Raw genomic sequence first — 13,378 nt, 5'->3', positions numbered from 1 at the left:
ACGTCCCTGCTCCCTCCTCACCCCCCCCAGCACGGCTCAGTACACAGAGCCAGCCTTCTGACGACACTCCCCACGACATTCCCCTTCGCTCCCACCAACTCCCCACGGCCTGCTCCGCCCCTTGCTGCCATCACTTCCTCCCGCCACCCTCACTCCTGTGGAGCCAGCAGTCCGCTCTAGGCCCCCTCCTCAGGCGGGAAAGCCTCACTCTCGGCCCAGGTATGTGACCAACCTGTCCCCCTTTAACCTCCGCTCAAGGCCGTGTTTTCAGCGCTCCCACAGAAAACTGCAGCGGACTCCCACATTTTGCACAACTGGTTCTTTGTCCTGTGTTTTTATCTACGTTTTCCACAGCCTGCACTGCTTGTTAATATACTTTTTACCTAGTCATTCTGTGCACTAGTCACTGCCCACCTCTCCCACGAGAGTTCTGTTTTGTTCACAGACACGTGCTAACCACACAGCGGGTGCTCGATAAACAGTAAGTGCACAGATGCCCTTTCTGCCTCATATTTACTTTGTCTTATGCTCGTATGTACACAAACCTCTCTGGGAGATGCTTAGGGATCTGACACCTCTAAGGAGAGTGAGTGGGAGATGTCACTGTTTGCACTCAAGTCTTTTGAATTTTGAGCCATTTCAATAAGAGTGACAAGCAAGGGTAGTTTACGGTGAGAAACAGAGACGTCGATGAGAGAATCATCATCGATTGGCTGCTGCCTCCTGCACGCCCCACGCTGGGGACCGAGCAACCCGGGCGTGCGCCCTGACCGGCAATCAGCCAGTGCCCTCGTGGTTCCGGGGCCGATGCTCAGCCGCTGGGCCCCGCCAGCTGGCTGCCCTTCTCGTAAGCGATAAAACAAGCTCGTCCTCCAAGCTGTCCTCTTAGGTATTAGATCCCAGAGGTAAAGCGACCCGCCCGTTGGGACTGCGCGTGCCAACAGCGCCACGGAAGCGGCTATCCTCCACGTGAGCACGAGGAGCGACGCCAACACAGCCCGCGGTGAGCCGCGAGGAGGCCCCGGGGCTCTGACCTCCATCTTCTCCTTCAGCGCCTGGAACACGGAGCACACGACCTGCTCCTCCTCCACCTGCTGGACTTCCTCTCGGCTCGGCCAGATGTCGTGCAGGTAGATGTGCTTGCCGGCGGGGTCAGTGCCTGGTGAAAAATTAATACAAAACGTAACCCCCCACCCCCTGGCGACGGGCAAGGAGACCCGACGGGTGGGCCTGCTCTTCTGTCATCAGGGCAAAGCACACGCACAGTCCTCAGTTCATCCTAGCGCGATGCCGTGTCGGTGGCCAGAGCGTTTCCTGCCTGAGGCACGTAAGATGGTTAACGGCTAGGTCTGGGCGGGGAACCAGAAACTGGTCTCGTAATGAGCAGGTGATTCGTGTCACCTGAGGCTCAGGAGGGATGTAGCTCTAAGGGGTGTGGAGCTGACGGCTCCCGTGACTCCTGGGTGACAGTGAGCGGGCAGTTCTAGCCCAGCTCCACTGCGAGAGGCCGTGCCGCCTAACAGGTCCTGTGGCACGGACAGGGGTCACTCTGCCCACAAAACTGGGTGCTGTGGGAATAAGTGGGTCACTGCTGGCTTCCGGGAAACTCGACGGGGGTCTAGTGTGGTGATGTTGGAATGATTTCAGAGGGCGGCTACTGTGAATCATGTATTCTCAGGAGCCAGAAGGTTCAAATCCTGAGCCTCTGCCCTTTAACAATATACAGGAGCGTCTGTCTTTTTCTGGGCTCAGAAAGAAAAGGAAAAAAAAGGAACTCTCTCAAGACCGCTCCAAAGACACACCAAGAAGCCAGGTGCATTAGCAGCAACCAGCGCTGCAGGCTTCCGCGGCAGGGACAAGCCCCTGGAACAATCCGGAGAACGGACGGGGTCGGCAGCATCTAGAAACACGACGACCCAACACCCGGAGCGTCTGTGAGCACGCGTACCCGGGACGTACCGAGAGGCTCTGTCTGGAAGTCTATGTTCACGGTGCCGGCGATGGCGTACGCGACCACCAAGGGTGGAGAGGCAAGGTAGGTGGCACGGACGCAGTCGCAGAGACGCCCTTCGAAGTTTTTGTTCCCCGACAGAACGCCACAGGTGACCAGGTCACCCTGAAACACACACACAGGGTCCGTGTAAGAGACGGCCCGAGGTGGAGGGTCACAGAGCAACCTCAACGAGGATGCTGCCTCGGGCAGGACAGCCACAAGGCCTAGCTCCAATTATGACACAAAGAAGCCGAAGTAACGCCTTATGTTTTAAAGAAATTATTTCGAGAATCAAAAAATAACCCTTCTAATTATTTTAAGACGGACGTGCGAGGACTAGAGAAACAGAAACAAATCAACAGACGTTCCCGGTAACTTAACGACAAAGCACGCGAAGAGGAAGCGTGTGGCTCTCACCGCGCCGTTACCTGTCTCACGGCACTCAGCACGGCTTCGGACAAGGGCCCCGTGTTCCCCACGCACGTCGAACAGCCATAGCCGACGACTTCAAATCTGCGGCAGAAAAGCACCGGGTTGGCCGGAGCACCACCACGTGAGCGTGTGAAGGGCGGGTCAGCTTCCTTCCTCGCTGGACCCGCTACCCGAGGGGTCGTGACGCACAGACCAGCCGTGCCGTCCGTTCCCCTCCCAACCCCGGGCCGAGGCCGCCCGCAGGCTGGCTGCCCACACGCACACTCCGAGGGGCACGCTCGGAGGGCACTCGGAGGGGCACACCTGGAGGGCCACACCCGGGGGGGCACGCTCAGAGGGGCACAACTGGAGGGCCACACTCGGAGGGGCACACCTGGAGGGGCACACTCGGAGGGGCACACCCGGGGGGGCACACCTGGAGGGGCACACCCGGAGGGGCACACCTGGAGGGGCAGGGGCTGAGGCTGCCCCAGTGGGACGTGATGAACTGCATCTGACTCTGCAAGCAAGCCCTCAGCCTCCTCGCTGGGAACATAACGATCCAAAAACGTGTCCTGCATGTCCTTCCAAGGGGCTCACACTGAGTGTCAGGGGGCCTGGCTGTCAACTGACGAGAGGCCCGAGTGGCTCTGGGGCCGGGACTGACAGCAGTCAATCTTTCCCCTCAACCACTCAGGCCAAGGAAAGTCCCTGACAAACACTTCAAGGCGACAGAACTGAGAATGCACGCATATAACCCGCAGAATTGCTTTCAGATGCGCTTCTAAATTAAAAAAAAAAAAAAAACAACCCACAAAAACATAAAATGTATCCGGCTTGCAAGGAAGTTACGGGTTATCTAAGACAGTATGTTTGAGCCTGCCTGGCAGGGCTCAGTGCTTGAGCATCGACCCAGGAACCAAGAGGTTCGATTCCCAGCCGGGGCACACACCTGGGCTGTGGGCTTCATCCCCAATGGGGGGCGTGCAGGAGGGAGCCGATCAATAATTCCCGCTCATCACTGGTATTTCTCTCCCTCCCGCCCTCCCTCTCTGACACCAATGAAAACGTTTTTGTTAAAAGGACACCTCACTCAGATAATAACGCGACCTGCAGAGCTGCACTCCTTTCTGAAAACTGCCCCACGGGCTCGGAGAGCACGCGATGGCCGGCACCGTCCCTGTCTGTCACCGTCACCTGGTTTGACCTGCCCGTCTTCCCGCCAGCACCCTGCCTGACGCCGACTGGGCCCCACGTGTCTGCTGAGGGCAAGGCCTCCCGCCAGCACCCTGCCTGACGCCGACTGGGCCCCACGTGTCTGCTGAGGGCAAGGCCTCGGGGGCGCGTGGCAACGGCAGGGGGACTACAGGGACTGAGCCTATCCGTCCTCTCTTCTCTGCATGACGGCCACTACTGGGCCCACGGCGACGCGGCGGCGGACGCGGCTTACCCGAGCCTGCGCAGGTACGGCAGCACGCCGCTGGAGCTGAGGTAATGCGTGACCATCCCGCTGCCGGGCGCCAGGCTGGTCCTGATGTAGGGCTGCACCCGCAGACCGGCCTCCACGGCCTTCTTCGCCAGGAGACCTGCCGGGGACAAAGAGGGTGGCCATGGCGCTGGCTGCCCCACATGGAGGAGGACAGGACAGGCCCGTCCAGCAGATGCGCCCCAGCTCACAGGAGGCGTCCACATTCACGCACTAATTTCCCATCTTTCCCGCCGACTTGCTCCATCTGCGGCCAACGCGGCAGGAGGCGCAGCCCGGCACAGGCTCACGCCCGACGTGGAGTGAGCGTTCCAGTCGCCACCATCACGATACCCGAAGCCACTTAGTAACGTGACCCGCGTTCCCACGTTAACCACGTGTCGTGTACACACAACGGACGGCGTGGCAGCCCTGTCAGTGTCTCCTCTCACACGCTCAGGGGGTCCAGCACAGCCATGGCAACTCCCACAGACACCAGACTTGCTAGTCACAGTCCCCCTGGGTTAGCAGAGGCAGATAGGGCCTAAACTAACAGGCGTGTACGTTATAAACGTGCCTTCCGTGTGATAAACAGCAATCTGCTAGCACAAGTCAGCCTCAGGCCCCTGAAGACGGACTAAAACCCAGAACGTCCTCGACGCCCAGCCTGCTGGACACCAACCCTCACCACCACCTGAGGGACGGAGTGACCGGGAAGAAAGGCCACAACTTAGGAAGGACGACGGGTGGCCTCAAACCGCCCCCTACCTGCCGCCAGCATGACGGACGGGTTGCAGTTGTTGGTGCAGCTGGTGACGGCGGCGACGACCACGGCCCCGTGCGACAGGTGGTAGTCACTTCCTTCGTAGTGAAGAGAGACGGCGTCGCGCTGCTTCTCGGCCGCTATCTGGAAGCCTCGGAATCCAACCTGGAGAGGTTCCCACACTAACGTGAGCATGTTCTAACACGGCCCTGGCCAGTGTGGCTCAGTGGATAGAGCCTCGGCCTGAAGGGTCCCAGGTTCGATTCCCGGTCAGGGCACAGGCCCAGGTTGCAGGCTCAGTCCCCAGTGTGGGCCGTGCAGGAGGCAGCCGATCCGTGATTCTCTCTCATCATGGATGTTTCTCTCTCTCTCTCCCTCGCCATTCCTCTCTGACATCAATAAAAACACATAAAGGGGAAGAAAAAGAAAACACGTGGGGACTGGACGTCAGAGGCATGTGCGAGGTGCCGTCGGCCGGGACGGGCAGCCGCTGTGACTCAGCTGGACCCTGCACATGCAGCCACGAGGCGTCCGCTGCCCAGTCCTCTCTGCTGCGAGCCCGGCTCTCCCTCAGCTCTGGTTCTCAGCCATCCCGGCTCACAGCAATCCTCGGGGGCGGGGCCAGCTCTTTGTTCAAATGGCCCCGAGGATCAGCTCCCAATCACTGTGTGTGTGTGCACGTGTGCGCGTGTGCGCGTGTGCACGTGTAGAATCTGCTAGAGCTGGCGACTGCTGGAGCAAGGCCCATGGGAATTCACGACCCTGTTTATTCCTGTCCGAGCCTGACATTTCCCACAAGAAAGTCAACAAATTATAAAAACTAAAGCTTTGGAAAGACAGCGAGGGACCAGCCTTCAGCACAGAGGCCGTGAAGCCACATGTCTCCGGGCGGGGTTTTCCTTGAGTCGGGAGTCACACGTCACGGAGTCTAGAGATCGCACAGAAATGTCTGTGACGGTGGGAACACGTCAGGGAGAGCCACAGCCACGCAGCATCCCGCATGTGAAACAACGTTTTAGTTGGACACTAAGGACCCCGCGTGGACGGCTGCCCTGAGACCCGCCCGCTCTCCCCTGGGCCTGTGCGGTGGGAACGGAGACAAGGCGAGGCCCACCTTCTCACTGAGGCAAGCGTGGAAGTCCCTCTTCATCTCCGTCACAGCGACTCTGTCCTGCGGCCTCTTGGGACCACTGACAGTTGCAACGATGGAGTTGAGGTTGATCCGGATCACCTGGGCAGGGAGAGGGAAGAGAGGAATCCGGGCTCGGAGGGACGGATCCCGATCCAAGCACTCCTTTCTGAGAGAGAACAAGTGTGTTTGTATTGTTTTAACGCAACTTGTTGTGACGGGGAAACGCACCACCAAAGACATTTGAACACCCGTTACCGATGAAATGTAAGAAAACGCACTAAAAGCAGGACTAGCAGATGCGCACGCAAACTGCCGCCCCAACACGTGTCCTCTACGTGACTTTCTTCCCACGGCCCCCCGCCCACAGCAGCGCGTCTCTACTGGCGCCTGGGCAGCTGGGCACTTCCTGCCTCGGCTCAGACCCGCCCTCTCTGCCTGCGTGGGAGGGTGAGGTGGGCAGAGTGAGCCTTCCTTTCTCAGCTTCACGGAAATAAAGATCGATGTAGAACTAGCGAGTGAGGTCGGAGCAGGGTCACAGAGAACACGTTAATAACAATAATCCTCTCTAACAAGGAGGAGATATGCAAACTTTCGGTCACTCTGCCACAAACTGGCAGTGCCCGGCCGCGGAGGGCCTCTGGCCGGGGAGGGCAGTTGTGGGCCATGAGGCCGGCAGGGGAGGGCATTTGGAGGGAATCAGGCCAGTGGGGGTGGGGGGGGTAGTTGGGGGCGAGCAGGCCGGCAGGCAGAGTGCTTAGGGGCAATCGGGCAGGCAGGCAGGTGAGCGGTTAGGAGCCAGCGGTCCCGGATTGCGAGAGGGATGTCCGACCGCCAGTTTAGGCCCGATCCCGCAGGGACATCCCCCAGCCGTCGGACATCCCCCGAGGGGTCCCAGACTGGAGAGGGTGCAGGCCGGGCTGAGGCAGCCCCCCTCCCCGCCCCGTGCATGAATTCCATGCACTGGGTCTCTAGTAGTAACAGTAACAGCTGTCAGCGCTGAGCCTCCCGGCACCTGAGCCTGTCCTAAGGAATGTGCATCTCCTCTCTCAGGAATCCCGCGTGGCAGGTATCACCTTTGCATTTAGCGATGGGGACACGGAGGCAGGAGGGCTACACGGTTTGTCGGGTCACAGAGCTAACGGACCTCAGAGCTGGACCGGAGCCCGGTGGCCAGGCTCAGCGCTCCCCAGCCCAGGGCGGCTCTGCACTCACCTGCGAGTACTCCGGCTCCCCCAAGTCACTCTGGTCACTTCGGAACAACTTCACAGCTTTCAGGTAGGTCTCCATTGACTTGAGTCTGGCTTTGTCAAAACCTGGCAGATAAACAACAGAAACCCGGTGCGGAGTCCTGAGACCTCCGGGGAAAGTGTGCTGAATTCCAAGGGTGAGCAAGAGACAAAGGTTACAAATTACTGAGCACCCAGAACTGACTTCTGTGCGAATTAGCACTGGACCACGCTCAAGAGCCTTTCTGAGCAGCTGTCAGCCCCACAGCAGCCCCTCAAGTTCACAGATCGCAGCAGGACCAGGAAGGCTGGGCAGGGCGGGCACCTCACCGAGGGGACGGGAGGCGCAGACCTGTGCTCTGCTTCTTTCTCTAAGCTGCGTGTCGATGGGTCCGTGGAGACGAGGTTTAAGGCCCAACGCTAAGGTCATCTGATGGTTTCCATGGAAAGCCATTGTCCCAAAATAACGTCACTTCATGAACATTAAAAGCCACGGCAGTGACTCGCTGTGAAGCACATCAGACACACACACACACACACACACACACACACACACACACACACACACACACACACGGGAAGGCAGCGTGTTTACCGGAGACCCGTCTTCTTACCTGTGTGCTGTAAGTGTTTTAACGTCACGCTGTCCACAGGGAAGAAGCTGAGGGTAGCACCGTATTCCGGACACATGTTGGCGATGGTAGTCCGGTCCACTATGGACAACTGTGAGACTCCGCTTCCAAAAAACTCCACAAACTTCCCGGCCACTCCCGCCTGCCTGAGGTGCTGTGTGCAGGGACACGGACGCACACAGTGAGCAATGAGATGGGCTCGGACCCTCCGAAACCCCCAATCGAACCTCCACCCGATGCCAGTGAGGGAAGCCGGGCCGTGCTGTTCTTGGGGCGCGCTTGCTGTGGCCCAGGGCATTTCGGGATAGACAGTCAGTTAGAGGGGGTCCGCGTCAGGGAGGGCAGGGAAGGGCCTGGTGCTCATGGCTGGGATGCCCACGTTCCCGTTCTGAGACGGGGTGCAGCATGGACTCCTGGTGTCTTTTCCTCGCTGAGCAGCACATAAAGTCACCGCGCTTCTAGCCATCGATGGCGTGTGGGGCTTAGTGAAACACTCAAACACTGATCACACTGTGTACATGAACAGAGTCACACATTCTTCCAGTTCCAACTCCTGTCCAAACGTTTACAGCAATGATCGTTATAGGGGAGTTCCACTTTGATAGGATTTACCAGGTGGCTCCAAACTTAACTCCTTCTAACAAACAGCCTTCTTCTTAGTTACTACCAAGTAACCGAATGGCTGCCTACCCTTCCTCACTGGTACAACGGCTCTGACTGGCGTCGGGAGAGCCGGGGGGGGGGGGCCCCCCAAGAGCGAAGCCACCTCCGGCCTATGAGGAATGTTAGCCCACCGGGTGGACGTTTTGGGGGTCACTTGATCCAAATGCTTTATCGATGCCACACACACAAGCCTGAGAGACGATGTCTCCTTCAATTCATGGTTATTGTTTTTGCAAACGAGAGCAAGACAGATTAGGTCACCAAGCCGTTGCTTTCACCAACGAATGAGGCACCATGTGGAACACTTTGAAAGACGCAGGGTTAACCCGGTAAAGACCAGGAACAGAACGGGACCTCCACCAAACACAACCTTCAATGATCAACTCTTGTATCCGTAAGTCAAAACGTCAAAGCCAGGCTTAGGATGCAACCAGAGGGGTCTGAGAGGCAACATCCATTTTCAGGATGCCTGCAGGGAAGAATCGATTCCCGCAGAGACATACTGGGATGTTCCTTTTCCTTCGGGAACAGGCTGTAATTCACAATTTAGCCTCTTGATCGATGGTCCACACACCAAATCAATCACTTCTGTAAGAGGTCAGATGCTTCCCAAACTGGGGAAGGATCGATACTGCCGCCGGGAGGGAGGCAGCACGTTTCTACCCTGCGGAGGGTCCTGAAGGCCTCCCCCTGCAGCCGACCGGCCGCAGTGCTGGGGCCTGACCCCGGGAGCACAGCGGGCCCAGGTGCCGCGACTTAACCACGTAAACGGAGTCAGATGGTCACAACGTCTGACACAGCCCGAGCTGTGAGCTCCAGGCTAACCCCGCAGTGCGCTCTCCTCCAGGACACAGGCCGTTACATGGCCTCGGTGTCAAAAACACAGTGACACCAAGGCAGCGAGCACCCGGAATCCGAGGGGAGCGACGGCGGCTCACCGGGGCCTCGCGCAGCGCGGTGAGGCAACGCAGGGCAGCCCGCCGCGCCCCGGCCGGTGTGCGCAGTGGACAGAGCGTCGGCCTGTGGACTGAGGGGTCCCGGGTTCGATTCCGGTCAAGGGCACATCCCTGGGACGCGGCTCGATCCTCGGTGGGGGGGCGTGCAGGAAGCAGCCGACCCATGATGCTCTCATCATGGATGTTTCTCTCTCTCTCCCCCTCTCCCTTCTTCTCTGAGGTCAATGGAAACGTATTTATAAAGAAAGGCTCACGCCGCCACAGCCCGTCGCTGTTTCTGAAACCATCACCGGGTAGAGCGATGGTTCCGAAGGGGCAGGTGACTGACTCCGTGACGTGTTAAAGGAGATTAGACTTTCCCCAACATCCATGGAGCCCCCAGATGCGTGCCGAGGCAGGAGCAGGGGCAGGGGCAGGGGCAGGGAGGGCTCCAGAACCCGGGGCTGGGAGTGCGGGATCCCCTTCCTGGCCAGCCCGGGCCCCGCGGTTGAGTCCATCAGCCTCACCGCGCGGCTTCCTCAGAGGGAAGGCAGGAAACGGCCCAACAGCACCACCCTCCCAGCTGAGGGGGACGAGGGAACAGGTCAGCGAGCAGCGACACCCACGGCCTGGCCTCCAGGACGAAGGGGTGTTTCGCCAGCACCCCCGGCACGTACCTTGGTGATGCCAAGAACGACGTCGATGGACGTGACGAAAGGGTTGGAGGAGCCGGTCAGCTCACATCCCACCACCTCGGGCAGCGTGAGGGACACGGGCAGCCCCAGCATCACGGCTTCGGTCTCGATGCCTCCGACCCCTGCAGCGAGATGCACGTGTGAGCACAGGACAAGGGGGGACACGCACGATTCCCCGCGACCACGTGGGCTCGGAACCCGCGTCTCCTCGCTCACATGCCGAGAACCCGATTTCACCGTTATGCTAAGTTCAGGAAGCACTGAGTCCCTGTTGGGCTAAGAAGATATGATACCAGCGGAACCCAGCCCACGCCAGGCTCCGGCAGCTTAGTCTAACCGCTCAGACAAAAAAAGGGAAAGAAAGCTGGTGGTCACCACAGGCTGGGAGAGGAAGTGCGCTCGGCCAGAGGGGGCGGCGCGTGGAAGCTCGGGGAGCAGCGCTGTCTCTAAGGTGTGTGTGTGTGTGTGTGTGGGGGGGGGGTGTGCCCGCAGCACCGGGCTGCGCAGGGCCTGGTACAGATGCAAAGCACCTGGGTGTACGGAGGCGGGGAGCCGCGGAAGCACTGTCCACAGAGTGACCACATCACCTTCACCGCACGCTGACCGCCCCCCCGGCTGCGCTGTGCGGGGCACTGTGCAACTTCCCAAATCCTCTTAGCCCGGCGGGTGTGGCTCAGAGGTTGAGTGTTGACCAGGAACCAGGAGGTCAGGGTTCGATTCCAGGTCAGGGCACATGCCCGGGGTTGTGGGCTCCATCCCTAGTGGGAGGCGTGCGGGAGGCAGCCAATCAATGATTCTCTCTCATCACGGATGTGTCCCCCTCTCTCCCTCTCTGAGATCAATGAAACAATATTTAAAAATAAATAAACCCGCCCTAACCGGTGTGGCTCAGTGGATAGAGCATCGGCCTGTGGACTGAAGGGTCCGGGTTTGATTCCGGTCAAGGGTATGTACCTTGGTGGCGGGCACATCCCCAGTAGGGAGGTGTGCAGGAGGCAGCTGATCGATGTTTCTCTCTCATTGATGTTTCTGACTCTCTATCCCTCTCCCTTCCTCTCTGTAAAACAATCAATAAAATATATTTAAAAAAAAATAAATAAATAAATAAATAAATAAACCCTCCCTGACCGTCCCGCCCACCCACCTGAGCTAAGCTCCCCCTTCCTGCTGCCCGGATAGAGCCACGCTCTCAGTGGCCACACGACCCGGGTGTCCTGTAAGGCCCTCCGCCCTCCGCCCTCCGCCCGGGAGAGGAGCAGGCAGGCTGTGCACTCACCCCAGCCCAGCACCCCCAGTCCGTTCACCATGGTTACGTGGGAGTCCGTGCCCACCACGCTGTCCGGGAAGAGGAGGGCCTCTTCCTCGAAGACCACCCGGGACAGGTACTCCAAGCTCACTTGGTGGGCCAGGCCCGTGCCGGGGGGGATCAGGGCCACGTTCCTGAAGACGCGCGAACACCACTAGTTGTGTGTAAAGAAACGCAGCGTGAGTGCATCACCCGAGTGCGTGCTCACCACCAGACAAACACGGACACTACGGTACCTCACCGACGGCCCGTACGGTCCAAACCCACGGACTAACCCTACACACACCCATCCGGCAGACTGTGAACACAGTTACGTCCAAGAGAAACACCCAGAGCCCAGGTAAGGGGCGTTCTGTTCCCACTGTGTCCCAGGACTCGGATGGCGGGAGCCCACCCAGCCACCGGCCTCGATGTCAACACCGCACCTGCCAGTGTTCACGAACTGCAATGAAAGGTTCCCCCCGCATCTGCACCTTGAAAAACTGGAGCCTCTCCCGGTTCCTGCCGAACTCCACCTCCTGGTTCTTTAACACGGCCTCGGGTCTGCAAGGAGGAAGAGCCGTCAGAGTTACAGGAGGAGCCGCCCATCTCCCGGTCTTCCCTCCCGCACACGTTCTACAGCATTCTGCGGACCGCCCGTCTTTCTGACAAGGAGGTGCAGGCCCTACATGACCCATGGGAAGCGCGGACAGGGCCGCTGACTGTACTGGCCCAGCAAGGCCACGCCCACACTGCCCCCAACTGCCCTTCCTGGGCGTCGCTGAGAGCCGTGGCCAAAATCGTGTAAAAACAGGTGTGAGCTTTGCTGGGTCTCTCCTGACAGGAGAGGAGGCGGCAGCTCACACACCGTTAGCACGAGCGTGCCACCACGGGCCTCGTGCAGGGCGCCGTCCCTGTGGACCAGGGACCGACGGTCAGCACCATCTTCTGGTTTACAGAGCGCTGCTCTCGCCCGGAGCGCAAGGGCCTGCTTTGCCTGCAGGTAGCAGCTCGCCTCGTATGGGCTGCAGATCAGCTCAGGCATCATGTAACTCAGAGAGAAAGCATTTCCCTCCGAGCCCACTTTCAGGGACCTTACCGGCATCTAATGGATGTTTTAAGAAATCGTTACAGCCAGTCTTAAGTTGCTCATTTTCCTGCCAGCCCAGCTGGTGATTAAGGTTTGATTGAATATCAATACAACGTAAATTACACATGCCCTCCAAGGTCCAGGTAATTATAGCTCTTCAATCGGCAAGGTTGTCAATACAAAGACCACGTTAATAATTCACTGCAGAGACGGAGCGGTCTCGGGAGACTCCCCAGGCCTGGGGCAGCTTTCTGGAGCTCCCCAATTACTCTAGCCCGCAGCACCTGTGGCCATCAAGTGCCATCCACGCCTTTATCAGCTCGCAGCCGACTCCCAGTGAGGCAGCGATGCCCACTCGGCGTGCCCTCAGCTTCCTGCCTGAGCCTGCAGTTAATACATCCCTGACACATCACGGCACACACAGGGTTATTACTTTTTACACAGCCCGGGGCGGCATGTAACCCATCTCACTACTTTATAATTTAGACCTAAAATTGAAGGGAAATGTTACACCAAATTGGGTTCTTAGAAATAAAAATATACCATCTTGGCACTTCATACGCTGCCAGTTATAAAAAGACTATAAAAAATCAGTGATGTTTGCCAAAACCGGTTTGGCTCAGTGGATAGAGCGTCGGCCTGCGGACTGAAGGGTCCCGGGTTCGATTCTGGTCCAGGGCATGTACCTTGGTTGTGGGCACATCCCCAGTAGGAGATGTGCAGGAGGCAGCTGATGGATGTTTCTCTCTCATCGATGTTTCTAACTCTCTATCCCTCACCCTTCCTCTCTGTGAAATATCAATAAAATATATTAAAAAAAAAAAATCAGTGATGTTTGAGTCAGTAAACGCTCCTTTTCAAGAATCTGTGTGTAAGAGGAGACAGCGATCTCCAAGCCAACACGCCCGAGCAGTCCGCACACTGGGCAGCGGGAACGAGGGGCGAGGACACGAGACGCCATAATTGAGGGCAAAGGACCCACAGGTCACAGTGAGCTCTTAGGAAGGAGAACACGGGGTCCCTGTAACCTTCACGTACCTCAACACAGCCAAAATTAAAAAAAAGAAAATTTAACTTTAATGAACTGC

The 13,378-nt window shown here is 58.3% G+C and overlaps 1 protein-coding gene across 1 annotated transcript in view; it reads right to left on the bottom strand.

Annotated features, from left to right (window-relative positions):
- Positions 1 to 13,378, bottom strand: part of IREB2 (iron responsive element binding protein 2) — a 41,515-nt gene that overhangs the window by 8,864 nt on the left and 19,273 nt on the right. The window contains exons 6-16 of the mRNA XM_080651781.1: positions 11,695 to 11,764; positions 11,192 to 11,375; positions 9,898 to 10,037; positions 7,605 to 7,776; positions 6,977 to 7,077; positions 5,747 to 5,863; positions 4,638 to 4,797; positions 3,855 to 3,990; positions 2,422 to 2,506; positions 1,960 to 2,116; positions 1,035 to 1,159 (exon numbers count right to left, since the gene is read on the bottom strand). Coding sequence (XP_080507907.1) covers positions 1,035 to 1,159; positions 1,960 to 2,116; positions 2,422 to 2,506; positions 3,855 to 3,990; positions 4,638 to 4,797; positions 5,747 to 5,863; positions 6,977 to 7,077; positions 7,605 to 7,776; positions 9,898 to 10,037; positions 11,192 to 11,375; positions 11,695 to 11,764 — 1,447 coding nt within the window. The remainder of the gene's footprint in view (positions 1 to 1,034; positions 1,160 to 1,959; positions 2,117 to 2,421; positions 2,507 to 3,854; positions 3,991 to 4,637; positions 4,798 to 5,746; positions 5,864 to 6,976; positions 7,078 to 7,604; positions 7,777 to 9,897; positions 10,038 to 11,191; positions 11,376 to 11,694; positions 11,765 to 13,378) is intronic.

Source organism: Plecotus auritus (genome assembly GCF_963455305.1).
Source record: "Plecotus auritus genome assembly, chromosome: 15".
NCBI classification, from domain to species: domain Eukaryota; kingdom Metazoa; phylum Chordata; class Mammalia; order Chiroptera; family Vespertilionidae; genus Plecotus; species Plecotus auritus.
Note: the sequence above shows the minus strand (reverse complement) of the source record. Positions and strands in the feature narration are given on the sequence as shown.